This window comes from Crocuta crocuta, unplaced genomic scaffold, assembly GCF_008692635.1.
Source record: "Crocuta crocuta isolate KB4526 unplaced genomic scaffold, BGI_CrCroc_1.0 scaffold25, whole genome shotgun sequence".
Classification (NCBI taxonomy): domain Eukaryota; kingdom Metazoa; phylum Chordata; class Mammalia; order Carnivora; family Hyaenidae; genus Crocuta; species Crocuta crocuta.
In genome coordinates this window covers 1,353,741-1,375,158 of record NW_027532015.1, presented here as the reverse complement: position 1 = coordinate 1,375,158, position 21,418 = coordinate 1,353,741, and the positions used below count along the sequence as shown (strand labels likewise).

The following is a 21,418-nucleotide window of genomic DNA, read 5'->3' as shown; positions in this document are numbered from 1 at the left end:
AAAATAAATTAGCGTACACTACTTTCAGTCCCTGACACAGTGCCTTGAATGCAATAGGTCTTCAATAAACATTTGAAGGGTGAAATTTTTTTGTTGTGTGTATTAGTTTGCCTGAGCAAATCTTGAAGAGTCACACTCAGAGTGAAGTACAGAGAAGCAGATCTTTTGGGTCATTTCAAATAGGGAGCCATTCACCACCCATTAAGGACAAAAAAGCTTTGATGACAAGAGGGTTTCCAGCCCATCCAAAGATTTCATTCTGGTATTTGATCACAGCTAGCAAAATGGGGCAATAGGAACTTTCACAAGCAGATATTGTCTCTCCTTATATAAATACTCTTCCTAGTCTTGGCCCAAACAAAATGAAAATGGCAAAGTAAAACAAAAATATAGTGTGAAAACGTCTCACTGTTTATTGTTTTGCCCAAACCTAGTTGATAGGACTAGATTTAATCAGTCTTTCGGGGCAATCAGTATTGATATATATTTGGATTCAGCATTTTCTTATTTACTGTTTCTTCTATTCAATTAACATACAATCTACCAATCAACTACTGAATGAAAGGATCTGTGGTAGATCATTCAAGTCATAGAAATAAAACAGTAGATAACTACACACAAACCTTCGTGCTCAGCTGACATAATTTCTTTTTGTAGCAGCCTGAGGAAATTTAGAATGCTTTGTACACTTAAATTTTAAAAGAAAATTTTTTTTCAGTCTCAGTTCTGGATTGCTAAATGAGACAGAAGACACATAATTTCCCAAAAGGTTAATATTATAGCTGTAAGCACTTCGGGAGGACAAGTATTACCCATTACAACTCTTATACCGACGCGTCAGGAGAAAAGTATGCTCTGAGAAGTAATGTGCAGGGTAGCTCTGACTACTGCAAGCCGATGTATCCAAGAATCTGAGTTGTTTTTCACCCAACCATTGTGCCACTTTCTGACTCTTTCTTGACACTGACTGCTTTTAGCAGGGCAAAAGTGATTTGAAATTTTTGTTCGAGTTTGAAATTTAAATCGTGTTCACTTTGCCAAAACTCCATTGGATGACAGAGTAGCAGGAGAGAAAACCATGCAAATAAGAGAAGGAGAATAAAAGGGAATGGCGAAGCTTTTAGAGATGCCATCATCCCAAAATAGCACTTGGAAGTGTACTTGAAGTCTTCCAGAAGTGATGAGGATAGTCCCAACCCTTCTTGCTACTTGTTAGGATTTTGTTATTCAGAAATTTATTTACTTTCCATTCTATTTCTTTTACTTTTTTCCATCTAGCTAGGACTTTTCTTTGTCTCTTTATCTTTGTTATTTCTCTGAAGTATCTGATTTTGGGGAGGATATTAAATGTTCAGGTAAAACTCATGTGTAAAAATACCGTTTACATACAAAGATACTGAGGCCCAGCCTAGGAGATTATACCATTAGGATATAATAGTTGCCAATAAAGTCAACATGAGTTTGTTTCTTTTTCTCTATTCTCTTTTAGCTCCCTACTCATATTGACTCAGAATCTTTTCAATTATCAGTTTTGTGAAAAGCGCAGTTCTGAGTTCTTGGGGGAAAAGCAAAGATGAATGAGCCTACATCTTTCTCTCTAGTAAGTCCACAATTAGAGATGCCCCAGAAAGTCATACATTGGAGGGGTAGTATCTTCTAGAACTGGAAAAGGCTGAGAAAAAGAATCAGAAAACTTTTTCAAACAACGAACCAATTACATTTTTCTGAAAGCATGTCATTAATCATGTACCACCTTGCAACTCCAGATAGAGACAATCTTCTTGGTTTCTGTAAGCAAATATAATCAATTCGCATATGATCTAGGAGTCTCCATGTATTTATGACTAAGATCTGATTTCTTTGTGTCAGCTCGCATTTATAAATTTGGGTGTTCTTCACATTCTTATTTTATCCGAAGCATAGTCCTTTCACACACCTATATGCCTTTGAGAAGGTCTGGCTTTGCTATCAATTTCTAGTCCTAAAATTAGACTTTTATTAGTATCTAAGATTCCATGGACAGAATACATAGAAGTTACTTGATGTGGGCTGGGTAGACAGTTCTTACTTTATCCATTATGACCACCCCTCATAATGGTCGTGTCGAAGCTAATGATAATGGTGGATGTTCTGGTTCTCCTGGCCAGTCCTCAGCCCACCATTTATGTTTAGGCACCAGAGAAAGCCTCATGCATCTGGCTAATCTTTATGAGAGATTTGAAAGATGAGAAGTATGTATTCTTGTGGTTTTACCTTTCCATTTCATGTATAACTGCTTATTAACAGATTTTAAAAGAAATAAAATGGGTTTTGATATCACAAAGTCATTTTATAATTCATTAAATTAATAATCTCTTTAAGACTTCCCATTTACCTTCAGTCTTCAAATCCTGATGAATTTTCACAGACATTCTCAGTTAAGGAAGGATATTAATAATTTCCCTTAGCAGCTTATGAAGTGAGGCATTGAAAGTGAGTCATTAAGGCCAACTCCTGTATGTGCTCTTCAATAGCAGTTGTTTTACTTGGTCTGTATTACAACATTCTCCCCTCTCTCCCAGATCTCTTTGTCTCAAATGTAGACAGTATTCCTAATAATAATATTCTTTCTTTTATTTAAATTTTTTAAATGTTTTATTTATTTCTGAGAGAGAAAGAGACAGTGTGAGCAGGGGAGGGTCAGAGAGAAAGAGAGAGACACAGAATCTGAAACAGGCTCCAGGCTCAAAGTACTGTTGTTATCGTCCCCATTTTGTAGATGAAGTAATTGTGAAGCCCAGAAAAATTCATTCATTCAAAAAATATTCATGGAGCACACAGTAAGAGAGACACTGTACTGGGCGCTGGAGATGAAATAATTCACCCAAGGTCAAATACCCAGTGAGTGGCAAATGTGGTCTCAGCAAAATCTATCAACCCTCCCATCTCTCTCTCTCTCTCTCTCTCTCTCTCACACACACACACACACACACACACACACACACACACGACATCTTAATACTACCTCATTCTTTATTTGAGATGTTAAACATCTTATTAAGAAACATGGAACTCTAAGAAGGTAGCCAGCGGACATTTTTCTCTTTAGGTCTTCCTGGAAAGTGGTAATTCTGCTCATGCCTTTCGTCACTCTAGCATTGCCTGAGGAAACCAGAGCCCAGTCAGTGACTTCCTGGACTAAGCCCATTCTCTTCTCAGACCTTCATTAATCTTGTCATCATGAGAGAGAACAAGAATGAATGTCATTTCAGTGATGGCATCTGGATGTCCTTGTATCCAAGAAAAGATATCTACTCCTCTGCTTTGCTCAATAGTTATAAACTTTGCTTCTAATTTGGTATATGTGGGAGGGGTATTGTTTTGTTTTTTTAGTGGTCTGAAGATTTTCTTATTTGTGGTGTGAAATACTTAAAACAAGATATTTTACAATCTTGAAGACAGACTATATTTTCACTACTAAATGTAAGACAGGTTCATGCTGATAAGCACAATATCTGTGAATCAAAAGAACCACCTCCATGCCCATCTCCATTTCTGGCTTAATTCCTCTTTCTGGATTGGAAGCGGATTTGAGAAACTGTCCATAACACTAAGAGTTATTGAAAGTGTGCTGAGGAATTTTAGGTCATTGTTCCCTGAGAATTTCTTTTTTTTTTTTAATTTTTATTTATTTACTTATTTTTTAAATATTTTTTATTTATTTCTAGGAGAGAGAGAGAGAGACAGCGTGAGCAGGGGAGGGTCAGAGAGAGAGGGAGATACAGACTCTGAAATTGGCTCCAGGCTCTGGGCTGGCAGTCAGCACAGAGCCCAACATGGGGCTCGAACCTACGAACTGCGAGATCATGACCTAAGTGAAAGTCGGACGCTTAACGACTAAGCCACCCAGGCGCCCCTCCCTGGAGAATTTCTTAACTGCTTCATAGGTGGGAGAAGAGAAAGACCAGATAGATAGGTAGATGACAGATAGATAAATAGAATGATAGAACGATAGAATGATAGAGGGATAGATAGAACAATAAATAGATATAAGATATTTAGTAGATAAAATTCTTCCCTTTGGTTTTATGACAGTAATTTAGATTGGAGAGCTGACAAATCCAATATTATGGATATTCTCTTTAATTTTTATTTATAAAAATAAAACTTCTGTTTAAGAAGAAAAAAATAATTCTGTTCAACATTCTTTTTAGTTCTAAGAACGCAAAATAGACAAAGTCATTTTTTGAGTTTTGAGTTTTATTTTCCTCAAATTTTATTCCAGACTGTCACCTTGCTTGCCAGCTTTGTGAGAAAAAACTGTCCCAGGGGCTCTGCTCATTTCCCTCACGAGAGGGCATGGCCATCTCAAGGCTTGCACCCCTCAGGATAGCTCAGCGACATTCAGCTCCCCTCCTCCCCACCCCCACCAAAGAGGAAGCTGGTGCAAGGTCTGCTGGGAGGCAGGAGGTGACATCATTGTGAAGGCGAGGCTGTTTTTGCCACTTAAGTGCACCTTCACAAAGCCAGTGGGGAGGGAGGACACAGAGGACACTAGCTCAGACCTCCAGCTATAGGACGCTCTTTGGACCTGAGAACCTACCTCCCCTCAGATCTTTTGGCTTAGAGAAGAAGAACGTAGGTGATCTCCTAAAGCTAATCCCTAATATGAGAAAGTAGACATGTTGCATCATCCCAGGTGGGAATGATTAAGAGATCATTTATGAATTCTTATTATTGAAAGTATTGCTACAGAAAGTCACATACATGGCCAGAGTTGATCTTTTTCAGAATAGATCTGTAGATAACAGATAATTATTTTTCCCTTTCTGAACTTCTTTGAGTGGCATTGGATGTAATAAGTACAAAGAAAGGAAAGCATATGCCAGCCCCATGCTGTATTATTATTAGTGTTTTAGTTTAGAAATAGTCTGAAGGAAAAAGGTTGTTGTTTTTTTTAAGTGAAAAAATAAAGTCATTGTTTTCAGTATGAGAAAAATTGTAATCATTTTGATGCATTGGCCTTTTTCATGACATCTTTGCCTCTTTTCTCTCTGCATACCCCTTCTTGGTGGTACCACCCATCACCACTGATTTCAGCTTTTACCTGTTTCCTGGTCATACCCAATCTGCAACTTGAGGCTGCCCCAGGCTTCTTGGCTTTATAGCCTTCAGTGGACAGTCACAGTGGCCAGACACTTAAGAGATCTTTGACTCCTCCTCCCCCTCTTTTCATCCTTCAGTTGTTAAATTTGGTTAATTTCTTCTTTGATATCTCAGTGATGGGTCTCTTTCTATTCATCCTCTTTGCTTCCTCTCCAGCTAAGACTTCTGTTTTTAAAATGCTTCAATGGCTTTACTTTCCTTCTTCCCAACGGTAAAGCCAAAGCTCCTTTAGCCTCCCCCTGTCCCTCTGCCCCTGGCTCCTGCTTCCTTCTACAGTCACATTTCTGATCACTCTTCTCTCTACTTTCTGTACTCTTGCATGTTCTGGTCTAGAAACAGTTTCAAGATCATGCCACACCTCTGGTCCCCCTGTTACATTGCCTCCCTTCCCATTAAGTATCCTTTCCATTAAGATGCGAATTAGAAATCCAAGGAAGTGTAGCAACATGGATGGACCTTGAGGGTGTTATGCTGAGCGAAATAAGTCAGGCAGAGAAGGACAAATATCATATGTTTGCACGTATAGGAGGATTAGGAGGAACTTGATGGAGGAACAAGGGGGAGAAGAAGGGCGGAAATGGTGGGGGAAAGGGAGAGAGGCAAACCATGAGAGACTCTTGAATGCTGACNAGGAAGTGTTACGTCTCTGGATTAGGTGCCAGTCCTGTGTGCTTCTAGTGACCTCTGGATAGTCCTTCAATGTGGTCTTAGATACTGTTTTCCAGTCTTTTTTTAATTGGACTGTCTTCTCTCTTGGCTTTGATGTCAGAGACCAAGAGAGAGTAGATTTTTTTGTCCCTAACATCTGTATATGCCTGACACATAGTAGGTCTTAAAAATAGTGGCACGATTGATTTTTCTGTAATTAATTCATACTTCTATGTACCCCAAAGAATACATTTAGGAGTGTTGAAATGTTGAATTGTTGAATTCTTTCTTTTCTTTGTAGGAAAAAGATGTATTGGGTCTTTAAATTTCATGCTTTGCTTCTTAAAAAATTGGGTCCACACTTAGATTATACTGAATTTTTAAGACTTAAGTGACACTATATTTAAAAGGACAACTTTCCAGTTAAAGGGAAAGATACATTAATATTTTGTTCTCTGATCATAATTAGAATGATTTTTAGTTAGATTGGAGCATCCGACAGCTGTTTCCCAAATATTAAACTTGTCTTCCAACCCATTCTTTCAGCCTCTCCCACTCTTCCTTTTTCTTTTACTTTCTTCCTATTTCCAAAGAAATGATTTCAATCCTGTGCTGTACTTCTCTAACACCCTACCCTGACACATCTTTATTCCTCTCAATAAAAGACCTCTCTTCTGCCTCGCTGAGAAAACAGAGACCTTCTTCCTGGAAGTCCTTCAAATTGCAGAAAAGAATTCATTTACATTATTTTATCTTTTTTGTTTCTTTACTCCCCTGCTCCCCCATCCCCGTCTATTTGATAAATATTTATTTGAGGACCTTTTCTCAGCCATGTACCACATTAAGTACTATGGGTAGAATGTCATCAGGATATAGTCCCTGTGCTCAATCTGTTTCCAGTCTGGTGGGAGAGATGAATGAGCAAATAAGCACTGATACAGAGAAGAGCTACTGTAGGAATAAGAACTTAATCTTTTTTTTTTTAATATTTTTTATTTCTAGGAGAGAGAGAGAGAGAGACAGAGTGAGCAGGGGAGGGTCAGAGAGAGAGGGAGTCACAGACTGAAACAAGCTCCAGGCTCTGAGCTGGCAGTCAGCACAGAGCCCGACACAGGGCTTGAACCCATGAACCGCGAGATCACGACCTAAGCGAAAGTTGGACGCTTAACCGACTAAGCCACCCAGGCGCCCCAAGAACTTAATCTTGATGTCAAGAGCGTTGAAGTCATTAGAAGAGTATACTGGGAAGAGGGGAAAGCATATGTCATAGCCTAAGGAATAACCTTTCTCTAGCCTCAGAGATTACGTGTGCCACTGCTCAGATATTTTCCTGGATGTTGACACTCAACACATCTCATTATTGTCTTATGACATTTTGCTTGATTCTTCTGTAGACTATGACCTTTTTGAGAATGAGAATGTTGTCCGTCTTTGTACCCATCATTCCCAGCCTCATGCCAGCTTTATATATATTGGAGATGCTCAATAATACTTGGGGAATGTTGAGCATGACCATGTAAGAGGTACAGTGTTTACAGTTTGTTCTTGTTGTGGATTAAATTGTGTCCCCCAAAAGATATGTTGAAGTCTTTTGGGGGGACGCAATTGGATATTTCCAGTATTTGCAGATGTAATCAAGTTAAAATGAGCTCATACTCAATTAGTGTGGGCCCTAACCAAATATGACTGGTGTTGTTATAAAAAGAGAAGAGATACAAAGACACATCATATGATGATGGAGGCAGAGATTGGAATAACCAGTCTATAAGCCCAGGCATGCCAAGGATTGCCAGCAACACCAGAAGCTAAGAGAAAAGCACAGAACAGATTCTCCCTTACTATCTTTGGAGAAAGCATGGCCCTGCTGATGCTTTGATTTCAGACTCCTGGCTTCCAGAACTGTTGTTTCCTGATTTCTGTTTTTTATTAAGCTATCCAGTTTGTGGCACTTTGTTATAGCAGCTCTACAAAACTAATACAGTTACTATTTATTTTTATTAGGAAATATTGTTGTAGTTGCTGTTGAAATCCTTAGGAAGTCAACACTATTAATGAGACCCAGTACCAAGTCAAGGACCATGTTGAACTAATAAGAAATGAAATAGTTCTTGCTTTGAAGGTAATTAGCATTTAGGGAATTTCTCTTCTAGGTTCTCCTAGCTACTCACTTTATTTTTAGCATGTTATTTAATGGCCTGGCATGATCTGCTGTGCTTATAAAGGATTTACCATGACTTACAGGAAAATAGTCTTTGACTTTCTAATTTCTTTATGGTCTTTCTCTACAATGATGTAAATAAGGTGAGTGTTGACTGACTTCAGATCTGAGTTGGAAGAGGCTGAAATAATTCTTATTTTGTTGTTTCTTCTCTCTAGGGCTGTAACTTATGTAGGTTAATGGAAAGAATGTGAGAGGTGGGAAGCTTGTGGGAAGACTGGAAGGGAGGAAGGAAACTTTTTTATTTAAAAATTGTTTTAACTTTAAAAAAAATTATTTTTGAGAGAGAGCGCGCAAACAAGCACACAAGTTGCATAGTGTCAGAGAGAGAGGGAGACACAGAATCTGAAACAGGTTCCAGGCTCTGAGCTGTTGGCACAGAGCCTGACACGGGGCTCAAACCCACAGACTGTTGTGAGATCATGACCCAAGCCGAAGTTGGATGCTTAACTGAGCCACCCAGGTGCCCCAGAAGCAAACTTTTCTAAATAAATCACCCGTATGTTTGAGAGACTCTCAGATCCTCACTGGCCTCAGACTGGGGACTGCCTTCGTATAGGGTCCTGTTCCTTGGCCTCTGGTTTCTCAGAGGCAGTATTGTTATGTGACTTGATACTCAGCATTTCTGTTACATCTTAGAGTTTTTGCCTTGTAGGACTCTCATTTTAACATTCTGAATTTAAGTATGATGATGATAGAATAAGCCTATTTTCTGCTCCTAATTCATTCCAGAAATAGATGTCCCTGGGTCATTGGCAATAACAGGTATTCTTCTAGCAAATGCGTGCACGTGTGTGCGTGTGTCACAATACAGTCCTTAAAACTGTAAGATAATCATCAGTTTGGGTTTCATTGAGGGGCTTAGGCAGGGTGGAGGTAGGAGGGAATCATCACTGTCCATTTCTTTGAGGGACTTGCCTAAAAAAAATTGACTGCTTCCCTCTCAGTCTTTGTGTTGGCATTTGTAGTGTTTCCCAGGAGCATACAGTTATCCGGAAAACTCAGACTGATGACAATAGGATTTAAAATGGTTCTGTAGGTCTGCCTCTAGGTAGACAAGAAAAAATGTATGTTCCAAAGTACAAGTGCTTGTTGACTTTTCAAACACAGCCAGTCCATGCTCTTTATGAGTGAACCCAGCACCGCTCCACAGTGCTGGCCTTCCTGTGCATTTGCTGAGCACGTCAGAGGACAGGCTTAAGTAGTTTATTAATTTTTTCCTTCTTTAGTTTGCAGTCTACTCTCAGAAGCTGGAAAGTAATTTCTTTTACTTCCCCTCCCCCACCCCTTGCCATTTAAGCCAAAATTGATTTTTTTCTGAGCTTGTAAGGAAAAAAAATTAATCTGTAGTTAATACAGTTGCCCTTGCTGAATAAAAATAAAAGCCTAGTTTACCTTCAAGCTGTGCCGTATCAGAGTAAAGAGCTTTTCTGTCCTTCCAAGGAGGATTTTGAGATGAGAGAATACAAAAATGTATACTGTCAATAGAGAATAATTGTAGCCAATACAAGAAGTAATAGAATTGCTTATTTGGTGGATGGGGTGGGGGGTTGTATGTGTTTCAAAAATTGGGAAGCTAGGAGACACTCTTAAATCTATCAGCTTCTCCAGAACTCTTCTCAAATGCTTATTGTCATGACAACCATCTTTTCATAAACCACGGCTCTGAGTGTAATACAGATGGGGTTGGTAACAAGGTAGAGTCGCCATCTGCTTTGTTTTCTATGAGGGACATTTTTTTTTGATCCCCAAGTCTGATCTTATATCTGAAAGTTTTGACTTATTTTTCTTTTTGGAGTCAGATATAGTTGTGAGATTAATTCTTTTCTCCTCACAAACCACTTCCTCTTCTGTCATCACATAACTTACTGTTAATGGAGAAGGAAAAAAAAGGGGGAGATAATTATGTCTGTGTGAAAACAAGTATATATATTTTAATGATTTATTCCTCTGTCCATTTGGCAAAGCCTGATATGAAGTGCCTTATAATTCAATCGTATAGTCAAAAGCAAGGTCAGAAAAAGTAGGAGTAAGGCAGTAATTTTCCCAGGGAACAGGGAAAATCATTATTGCCTTTGAATATTGTATTAATGTCTGGGGTTCCTGACAGTAGGACTTCATGCAGTTTGTAGTAGAGTTCTGTAGTTCTTACTTTACTGCAAGTAAAAGCACATCAATTTTTTAGGAGAGAAAATCCTTTTCCTATTATTAATGTTAGAAAGAAATTTTCCAAATAAATGAATGCATAAGGGATACACCCCAATAGCTTCATGTACTCCTTTACCAAAGATGCAGTGACATACTCAAAAATAAGAACATAAGGGGCATCTGAGTGGCTTAGTCGGTTAAGCGTTCGACTTTCACTTAGGTCATGATCTCCTGGTTCGTGAGTTCGAGCCCTGCGTCGGGCTCTGTGCTGACTGCCAGCTCAGAGCCTGGAGCCTGCTTCCGATTCTGTGTCTCCCTCTCTCTCTGACTCTCCCCTGCTCACGCTGTCTCTCTCTCTCTCTCTCCTAGAAATAAATAAAAATATTAAAAAAAAATAAGAACATAAATTTTAAAAAGAAAATATTCTCCATTTCACAGTGTATACGTGCTATGATCAGAATTAAGATATATCCAGCGTCCAAAAGATAAGGAAATAGTATCTGGCCATTTAAAAGTGCATTATCAATGGAATCGCTATATAAAGGTTAAGGGAAATATTTTACAAAGTTGCTGTTGAAGGTCAAGAATAATATCCTTCTTTGTATTGTAATTATTTTGCATATGCTACAATATATAATCCTAAACCTTGAGACACTAAGGTGATTTCAGTATAGCTATACTTTTATTTCTTTTTTTAAATAATTTATTTACTTTTTAATTTAATCCAAGTTAGTTAGCATATAGTGCAGCAATGATTTCAGGAGTAGATTCCTTAATGTCCCTTACCCATTAAGCCCATCCCCCTTCCCATAACGCCTCCAATACCTTCTGTTCTCTGTATTTAAGAGACTCTTATGTTTTGTCCTTCTCCCTGTTTTTATATTATTTTTGCTTCCCTTCCCTTATGTTCACCTGTTTTGTATCTTAAAATACTCATTATCAGTGAAGTCATATGATATTTGTCTTTCTCTGACTAATTTTGCTTAGCATAATACCTTCTAGTTCCATCCACGTGGTTGCAAATGGCAAGATTTCATTCTTTTTGATTGCTGAGTAATACTCCATTGTATATATATACTACATCTTCTTTATCCATTCATCAATCAGTGGTCATTTGGGCTCTTTCCATACTTTGGCTATTGTTGATAGTCCTGCTGTAAACATTGGGGTACACGTGCCTCTTTCAAACAGCATACCTGTATCCCTTGGATAAATACCTAGTAGTGCAATTGCTGGGTCATAGGTTAGTTCTATTTTTAATTTTTTGAGGAAACGCCATACTGTTTTCCAGAGTGGATGCAACCAGTTTTTCATAGTTCTACTTTTCTTTCTAATCAGAGATATTCTGTAACTACCTCTCTAGATCAGACACAGTTTATCTGTACACCTTTTTCATATCCTATGTATTGATGGGCAAAACTAGTCAAATATTGGTAGGTAGGTAAAATGTAACTGCAATATATCACACACACAAATACACACCTAGAAGCATGAAGAATAGGGAAGAATGCTAGAAATTTTGGAATCTGAATACATTTCCATGGGTAAGCCTAATAATTTTTCAAAGGGAGCATTATAAGGAGTGCAGTTCCTTAAATGTAGTGTGTGATATGGTGGTCAAAGCCCAATTTCAGTTGCATTGGTAATGATGTCATAAATATCTTTAGTATATTGTGTCAAAACATGGTACCGTTGTTAGACTGTAGAAGGCAATATTGGAAAGCTTGTGGATTTATATGGATATCATGACTTCATCATCTATATTTCCTTCAACATATGCTTATCTTAATAAGGGACATTTGAGATATATACCATGGATTTATTTATTTATTAAAAAATTGTTTTACTGTTTACTTATTTTTGAGAGAGATAGAGAGAGAGACAGATCATGAGCAGGGGAGGAATAGAGAGAGAGGGAGACACAGAATCTGAAGCAGACTTGAAGCTCTGAGCTGTCAGCACAGAGCCCAATGCGGGGCTCAAATGCATCAACTGTCAGATCATAACCTCATCTGAAGTCGGACGCTTAACCGACTGAGCCATCCAGGCACCCCTATACCATTGCTTTAAAAAAGTGCCACTTATATTTACTTTTAAAACTTTGCCCTGAATTCTCCAACCTCTACTCAAATTAATTGGCTGTCAACTATGCTAAATGTGACATATTTTTACAATATCAAATTTGTCACAGTCAGTTCTTCACTTTACACTGGTTTTTATTGCCTAGCATGGCCTCGAGAACATTGCTTTATTTTAAGGCAGAGAGCCACCACAGGGCGAGTTTCCTTCTCTCTCAAGGCAAATAAGAAGCAGCAAACACAGTGTGCATGTCGGCCAAGTGCAGTAGAAAACCATTGACCATTTATACTGGGAGTGAACAAATACAGCTGCATTCTGGATTTGCTAAACATCTTGAAATGCTTTGTGTGTAATAAAACCCCAAACGTGCTTCTTTTTTGCATTTTTTCACATATGTATTTTAAGAGAAATATAATCCACATGCTCTTGTTCCCTCCACTTTTAAATCATGAAACTGTTGTTTTGTAAGAGCTGTTTGATGTCCAGGAAGCCTTTTATCCTTTTTATTAGGTTATTTTTGTATATAAATAAAAAGAAAAATATAAACAGAAAACAACATGACTTAGTCGGGGCAAACACAAAGTGCCCAATTTAAGCTTGAAGCTCTAAATCTAAAATATTTTAAAACAAGACATTTCCCTTGATGCTTTGCAAAAGTCATGTTCCCCTCTGTTGGGAAAAAGGTCCAGGCCTATTGGGATGAATAGGAAGGGAAACAAATATTCACTGAGTAGCAACTCCACTTCTCTGGGACATCTGCCAACTCTTTAATTTTTACAATAACCCAAAGTGGTAGGTCAGTCCATCTGCATTTTACAGATGGGAAGAGCTTTCAGAGATCTCAAGTACCTGGCCATGGGCCACGGAAGAATTTCAAGCCGGGTCTACTTGACTTTTCGGCTCATACTCTTTTCATTACTTCTAGCCTCTTCATTCCATTGGGAGGATGGGATAGGAGGTGTACCTTCCAGACGATCAAAAGTCCCACGTTGGGAGGTGACTTGGAAATACCCCATAATCATGCCTGAGGACCGAGGGCTGTTGTAGTTTCAAGAAAGTGTCAGCTTGGTATTGGCAAGGGGGATGTGTATTAGTGTGGTGATTGCATACTAATCCACTGATTGGTTAAGTGACATTGTGCTAGAAGGTGGTCTGTACACGCTTCTCTTTATTATAGAGGAGGAAAGTTGATCTACACACAGATGTGTGATGTAGGACATGCTAGGGAGGGAGGTGGGGAGTGGTCCATGCCCTTGCATTGTGATTCAGTATTTCTTAACAATGACAAATGCACCTGGGTGGCTCAGTTAGTTAAACGTCCAACTTCAGCTCAGGTCACGATCTCACAGTCTGTAGGTTCGAGCCCCGCGTCGGGCTCTGTGCTGACAGCTAGCTCAGAGCCTGGAGCCTGTTTCAGATTCTGTGTCCCCCTCTCTCTCTGACCCTCCCCTGCTCACGCTGTCTCTCTCTCCGTCTCTTAGAAATAAATAAAACATAAAAAATTTAAAAAAACAATGATAATCTGTTGCCATTTATTTTACTTTGTCACAGTGGTATAAATTTGGTAAGAGTGGTTCATGATGGTATTTAAATGGATTATGGTCATTTCTTAAAAGAGAATTTTTCAGTGCTTATAGGTTACTGGAAACAGTTTAAAGTGTTAGAGAATGGGAATGGCAATTTGAGTGGCTCTCCCTATGATAAGGCTGCATAAAGAGAGGATCCAAAATTTGATTTGGAGGCTGGAGGCCGTACCAGGGGATACATATCCATAGTATGACATCAAGTTACCATGTTCTGGAGAAAAAGAGAAAAAATTACAAAAGGGAGGGCATGAAGACTGCTTAGCATTTAAACCGGGATCTAGATTCTTCTGGTATTATCAGTTCTAGAGGCTTTCTCCTGGAAATCCCAAATTTTGTTGAGCTTGTAGCTGTCTTTATGCTACAGTTCTTCTCCTCCCCCTCCTCCTCCTGTCCCTCTCCTTCTCTTCCTCTTTCTCCTCCGTCTCCTCCTCTCCTTCAGACTCCTCCTTCTCCATTTTCTTCTTCTTCACTGGGTCTTTGGCATCCAGAGGAAGAGATGAATTATTTAAATCTTCTTCCACTGAGTTAAAGCAATACCAAAAAAATGCAATAGGCAATTTCATAAGTGACATTTTGGAGAACATTGGGGTCATCATATGACTGAGAACATGATTAATTTTTTCTGAAGGTCAGGAAACTATTTTTTCCAGTGGATTTACTAAGGGAACCAACCACCTGGCTTCTAGTTTCGTACATAACACAGCCATGGAAAAGTTGCTTTTTTTCTTCCACAGGGTTTCTACCTCACTTTGCATCTCTATAGATTTATCCCATGGAAATAAAAAAATATATTTACTGTAGTGCTTATTTTTTCTCATGCCTGTACTGAAGAGCCACAGTGATTTACCTTTTACCCCACTGCAGTGAAGAACGTTACAAGCATTCCTATTATATTCGTCATTTTGCCTAAGGATCTCAGCACCCTTTTCAGTATGATTTCTAAGACCCTTGTCCTACACCGTAAGAGAGGATGTGTGTCAAGGCAAATTAAGTAATTTGTCCGGCAGTCTCCAGCAGAGTGGAGAAGAGGGTTTAGGATCTCATGAGGCTCAAGGGAGGGAGGAGGTCATGCCATGAGCTCCTTAAAAATATTGAAAGTTTAAAAATCTTGAAAAGAAGACAGTTATTTATAATGGAGGACAGAAGGCAGGAATGTCTTTATGTGGCGATGAAGCTGGAGATAATGAACTGTTTGTATGGACAGGGAGGCTGTTTCTCCATGAAAGAGACCTCCCTCAACTTTGTTAGGCCCCTGCCCACATAGTGGGTGGGGAGTAGGAGTTGAGGCATTTCTGTCTGTTTCCAGTATACCCCATCTCCAGATACACTATTACTAGGCCTATGAATGTAGGCTAGAGAAACAGATCTATGTTTGCTTTTTTAAAAAATTTTATTTTATGGGGTGCCTGGGTGGCTCAGTTATTTAAGCGTGTGACTCTTGGTCTCGGCTCAGGTCACCATCTCATGGTTTGTGAGTTTGAGCCTTGCTTTGGGCTCTCACTGACAGTGCAGAGCCTGCTTGAGATCCTCTGTTTTCCTCTCTCTCTGCCTCTCACCCACTTGTGCACTCTCTCTCTCTCTCTCTCAAGAATAAATAAATAAACATAACAATTTTTTATTTTATAAAATGAGATTTCCTTGCATCTGATTTCCTTTGGTCTCAACAAACTACTGTTACTATTTTTAGCTCTGCATTCTGTTGCACTTGTGTGGATTTCACGGGCCCAGGGCCCCTGGTACTGTCCACTATCACTAAGATGGAAGTCCACAAATGATGGGGGGCATGAATCATTTCTCACTATGTCACCTGTAAGAGATCTGTCACTGATGCCTCTACTCATATCCCATAGATACTGCTCCCTTCTGTCTTCATATTGGCAGCACTGTCAGGTGCTCAAGGAAGGCTTTGTTGAATGCCTCTAAATTATTATAGCAGATCCAGTTGAAATGGCACATTCATTCTTCTTGTTTATAAGGAAAATAACCAAGGGTTGAAACTTGATGTCTATGCATAGACACTATAATTTTGTTTGGGATTTAATACATTATTTTTCTCCATTGGTTATGATTTGAGAGCCTTTAAAGACCATCTTCAGTAGCCTTCACGGTCATCGAGAAGGTCAATTGATAGTCTTCTTTGCACCCCCACCCCTGCCCCAGGAACTTGCAGAGGACACTGCGCAAGAGATTCAATAACCCTTGTTTGCAGTCAGTATGCACAGCTGGAAAAGATAATTAAAAGGACTATTTCTTTTTGAGAGATCTACATCATCTCGACAGAAGGCCCCAGCAGGTCTGCTAGGCTCGGACTGAAAACTATTACTAACAGACATACTTCAGACAGATTTCATAATCACCAGACTTGTGTGGTAAAAATGGTTATGGTGAGCTTCTGAGGCTCCCAAAAGACCACTAAAACCATCAGACTTAAGTTGCACTGAAGGTTTGAAGTGAGAATCAAAAACTATGATTCAGTTTAATATGTAAGTTTGCTACCAGAGAATACTCCTTTGGCTTTCCAAAATCGAATGGTTTTGTGGCCAGATGCAGTTCTCTTGCAGGATACTCCCAAATCTCATCCTGTGGGATTGCTTGAGGTTTGTGGAGGGTACTGAATAATGTGGTATAAGTGTCCTCATGGGTGACATTATCCTATGGTTATATTTTTCCCCATATAAAACAGTGAATGTCATGAAAGAAGACATCGCTTTTGAATGTTAACATTTCTGAAACTGAGTTGAATTTACAGTGTCAATTTGCATTCTTATGAAACTTCACCCAAAAGATTGGGGTAAAACCTTAGGGAATTAAAATTTCCTTGAGAGTTTTCCTTTTAAAGTCTGCTCAGTGGAGTTGCTTTAGTCCATGAGATTTGGGGTACTGAGAAAAAGAAACATTTTCTATCACCTCAGGCAGTGTTTCTTCCCAAACACAGGTAGTCCATTTTAACCCAGTGCACTCCGGAGGTATGTAGCTACAGCTTGCAGACATACCCATTCCTTGAAGCTTTCTTTTCTGAAACCCAGTCGCTGTTTTCTCATCTTTTAGTTTTGTTCTTTGTTTGTGTGTGTAATGAACAAAGCTACCCACTTTCTCTCCAGTTGCGTACCCTATTGTAAGTGAGTGAAACACACTCTTTCCAATGGGAAGGCACCTGCTCTGGTAAAGTTTACCCTGTTATGGGCCTTGCCATGACTGGCTGATGTTGGAAGAGGTACAATACATTTGGACTTTAAAAATCAGAACTTGGGGGCGCCTGGGTGGCTCAGTCGGTTAAGCGTCTGACTTCAGCTCAGGTCATGATCTCGCGGTTCGTGGGTTCAAGCCCCGTGTCAGGCTCTGTACTGACAGCTAGCTCAGAGCCTAGAGTCTGTTTCAGATTCTGTGTCTCCCTCTCTCTGACCCTCCCCTGCTCACGCTGTCTCTTTCTGTCTCTCAGAAATAAATAAAAATATTTAAAAAATTTTTTTAAAAAGTAGAATTTGTTAGGATCATGCATCTGGTACTCCTAATGAATACACAGTCTAGCAGGATTTACAGATACAGCATAATTAACATGAATATCATGTATGGTAATAATCTGTTAGAAGCACACTAATAGATGCTCAACATCATTAGTTATTAGGGAAATGCACATTAAAATCACAGAGCCAGTATGACACCTCTGTACATCTACTAGAATGTCTATAATTAAAAAGACTGACTGTACCAAGTATTGGTGAGGCTGTGGAACAGCTGTGTTCTCATCTATTCCTGGTGGGAATATAAAATGGACAGTTTGACAATTTCTTAAAAAGTGAAACACACACCTGTAGATATCATATAGTCCAGTCATTGTACTCGTAAATATCTACCCAAGACAAATGAAAGCCTATGTTCATACAAAATTCTTGTACATAGACTGCTCATAAAACCTTTATTTGTAATAACCCCAAACTGGAAACAACACAAAAGTTCAATGAAAGGATAAGCACGTTGTGTTTTTATTTATCATATATATCCATATGATGGAATACCCCTCAGCAATCAAAAGAATCAACTATTCATATATGCAAGACCATGAGTAAGTCTCAAAATAATTATGTTGAGTTACAAAAGTCAGACAAGAAGGTGAAAGACTCTTAGGAATTAAGTGAAAATAGTAACAGAGGAAATATACAAAGGAGAGGAAGAATTTTAGTGTTACTTCAAAGATAGAATTGGTGAGACTTGATTGTGGAATGATAGCTGGGAGGGGCATAGACTGTGAGGTCTTTCTCTAGTTGGGGTTTCTCTATGTGGATTGTCACCTATTTAGCAGTAAGGATGGCTCTTCTACGAATCAGAAATGAGGAGCTACTTGTTTAATGCTGATCCCATGATAGCTCCAAGACCCCCAAGAGAAAACATCCAGTTGGCAAACCGTCCATCCTTGACTGCTTGCAGAAATAAACTTCTGTTTTCGCTTTTTAATAAACATAACAATATATAACTAATAAAAGTGTAATATTAGTGAGAAAAAATAAAGAAGAAGACACCGGAAAAGGGGTTTCTAGGGCCAGTCTCATGGATGAGTGAGAACAAAGGGTTGAAGTCAGAGGGAGAGAGGAAGGAAATAGCCTGATGTGATACCTCAGGGCAATAAGACTGGGAGCTGGTATGGGAGGCAGCAAGATTTATGGTCATCTTGTTCATTTATTTTATTTATTTATTTTTTTTAATGTTTTATTTATTTTTAGGAGAGAGAGAGAGAGACAGCATGAGCAGGGGAGGGTCAGAGAGAGAGGGAGTCACAGACTGAAACAGGCTCCAGGCTCTGAACTGGCAGTCAGCACAGAGCCCGACGCGGGGCTCGAACCCACGAACCGCGAGATCATGACCTAAGCGAAAGTCGGAGGCTCAACCGACTAAGCCACCCAGGCGCCCCTCATCTTGTTCATTTAATGCCTGTCGCTCATGTGGATCTTAATTTGTGGGGTTGGGTTTATTTAGTTATTTGATCCAAATTCTATAATTAATTGCAGTTCATAAGAGGTAGTATCAGTTGTAACCAAGAGCACAGACTCTGGAGGTTATAGTTCCATCTCTGATCTTAACAAATATATAAGCTCTCTGAACATCTGTTTTCTTATCTGTAAAAGGGCATTCCCATCAGTTTCTACCTCTTAGAGTTATTGTATTAATAACGACTTAGAAACTTGTGGAGGAAATACTTAGCATTGCTTCAAAACCATAGTAATGGCACAATAAATTTGTCCTCCTCCCCTTCTCCTCCTCCTCCTCGTCCCCCTTCTTCTTCTTCTTCTTCTTCCTCCTCCTCCTCATTGTTGTTATTATCATTAGGTATCCACCATATTGTCAGTGATGATTAGGAAAAGCTTTAATCTCCCATTAAAGTCTTTAGCAAACAAGGACACATTAGTGTTTATTACCAGAAGTAATTATAATGTCACCTTTGTTCATCTGACTCATTCTCCCTTAAGTTATTTATTTACACATGCTATTTCATAAATCTTCCTTTTACATGGTGTTAAAAAAAAAGCATGGCTTAGCAGTGAGGCAAAGAAATAGAAATTTAGTGACTTTCGTCCTGCCTGTGCTCCAATTCCTGTTTGGTTTAAGGAAAGTAGTTTAAATTTCTTGTATCTAAATATCTTCAACTGAACCAGAAATGAAATATAGTAATCACATAGCACTATTAGAAATGTCTAAGTAAAAAAATATATGATTTGTTTTAACACTGTTTAAGTACAGAACTTTATAGAAAGCTTAGAGGTTTGTGCAAGTTAGTATATTTCTATAAATACGACACTGAGGCACTAAGAAAGTTAATGTTACAATAGAGTTTACTGATATTCTAGGTTTAAAAAAGACCTTGACTTTCCTATCGAGTGTGCTTACACTACCTGTCATACGATCTACTAGAAAATAGACCTCACCAGCTCAAATCCTTGATTGTGCTCATTTCACTAATAATGACTTTTCGTTTAAGTCAGCAGGGTTTTTCTTATCTTGTTCTAGGCTTTATCGATTTGAGCCTCCATGATCAGGTCCACCTTCTGGAATGTGCCTGGCTAGAGATCCTGATGATTGGACTTGTCTGGCGCTCCATGGAGCACCCAGGGAAGCTCCTATTTGCTCCAAACTTGCTCCTGGACAGGTAAGTGGCCTGTTTGTAGCTTGGGGGAAGCACATCCCTTATTCCTGAAGCTCTTGTACTCAGTACTCCACAGAGCACTCAAGAACTTTATCCGATATGTTTCCTTTACAAAGGGATGAATTTGGGACGTGTAGTCTAGTCAAGTTCACAGTAAGCTAAGGACAACTTTCTGCTAGATATCTCTAGGATAACATCTTCTAGATGATGCTAGACATCAGTAATAGCATGCTCAGAGACCTCTGTTATTTCTAAGATATACATATAGAATTTGTGTGTGTACATATACATATAAAGTATATGTATGTATATACACATAAGCATGTGTGTGTACATACACACATCTATATAACCTCGCTATGAATTATAATTTTCTAACTCCACCTTCATCTTGTGTTATATATGTTTAAAAAATTGAAATGAATAGCCTCCTTTTAATTAAAGTCTCTTTTGGCCCATATATATTCAAACCACAATAGCCTTTTCATTTCCTTCTGCAGTTTTCCATCAGTTAAATGAGGAAATTTGGCCAGCATTCCAAAGGCTACTCCCAGTTCTTTTAAAAAATTTTTTAATGTTTATTTATTTTTGAGAGAGAGAGACACACACACACAGAATGTGAGTGGGGGAGGAGCAGAGAAAGAGAGAGGGAGATACAGAATTTGAAGCAGGCTCCAGGCTCTGAGCTGTCAGCACAGAGCCCCACATGGAGCTTGAACCCATTAACTGTGAGATCATGACCTGAGCCGAAGTCAGATGCTTAACCGACTGAGCCATCTCAGTTCTTTGAATTCATAAAAGTTACTTGCTCATTTTCTAAAGCGAAGATTTCAGTTTTCAAACATGTTACCTTATTTTAACATATTCTATTGTGGGTTGACTTAGATGTGGGTTCTGTTGGTCTGTTTCTTGTTTTTGTTTTTGTCACTGCTTAGAGAAATCAGATTTAGACATTACTGTACAGCAGCTACCACCGATTGAGTCCCTCCTCAGCACTAGTCGTTATGTTCAATGTTTTACATACACGATGCCATTTGATCGTGACAGCATGGCTGGGAAGCTCAGTATTCACACTTTACCAGAAAGGAGCTAAGTTTCAGAGCCATTCTGCTACTTGCAAACAGCATCAAACTAGCTAATGGTGGAGCCAAGATTGGAATTAAAGATCTATCTGGCCCAACACTAATACCACCTTTTTCCCATGTTCATGTTCTTCATTCTCTTTCGTGGCCAGTGCTGTCTCCTTTGGTTGGTTTCCAAGCATACCTGTGTGCGTGGGCCATGTAACAGTTTGAATGGGAAAAAGGACCATCTTCTGTTTCTTGCAAACTTCCTTTGTCTCTCTGCTCAGCACTCCAAGGTGGCCAGGTTGCCTGTGATACATCCTTCCGCACTCCTTTGCTTTGGAGCACCGACACCACCTCCCCATCTCCTGTCCCGCTCAAGGCTTCCCTACCC

At 39.1% G+C, this 21,418-nt stretch overlaps 1 protein-coding gene across 1 annotated transcript in view; it reads left to right on the top strand.

Annotated features, from left to right (window-relative positions):
• ESR1 (estrogen receptor 1) overlaps positions 1 to 21,418 on the top strand; it is a 256,559-nt gene that overhangs the window by 169,889 nt on the left and 65,252 nt on the right. The window contains 1 exon segment of the mRNA XM_077776008.1: positions 19,825 to 19,963. Coding sequence (XP_077632134.1) covers positions 19,825 to 19,963 — 139 coding nt within the window.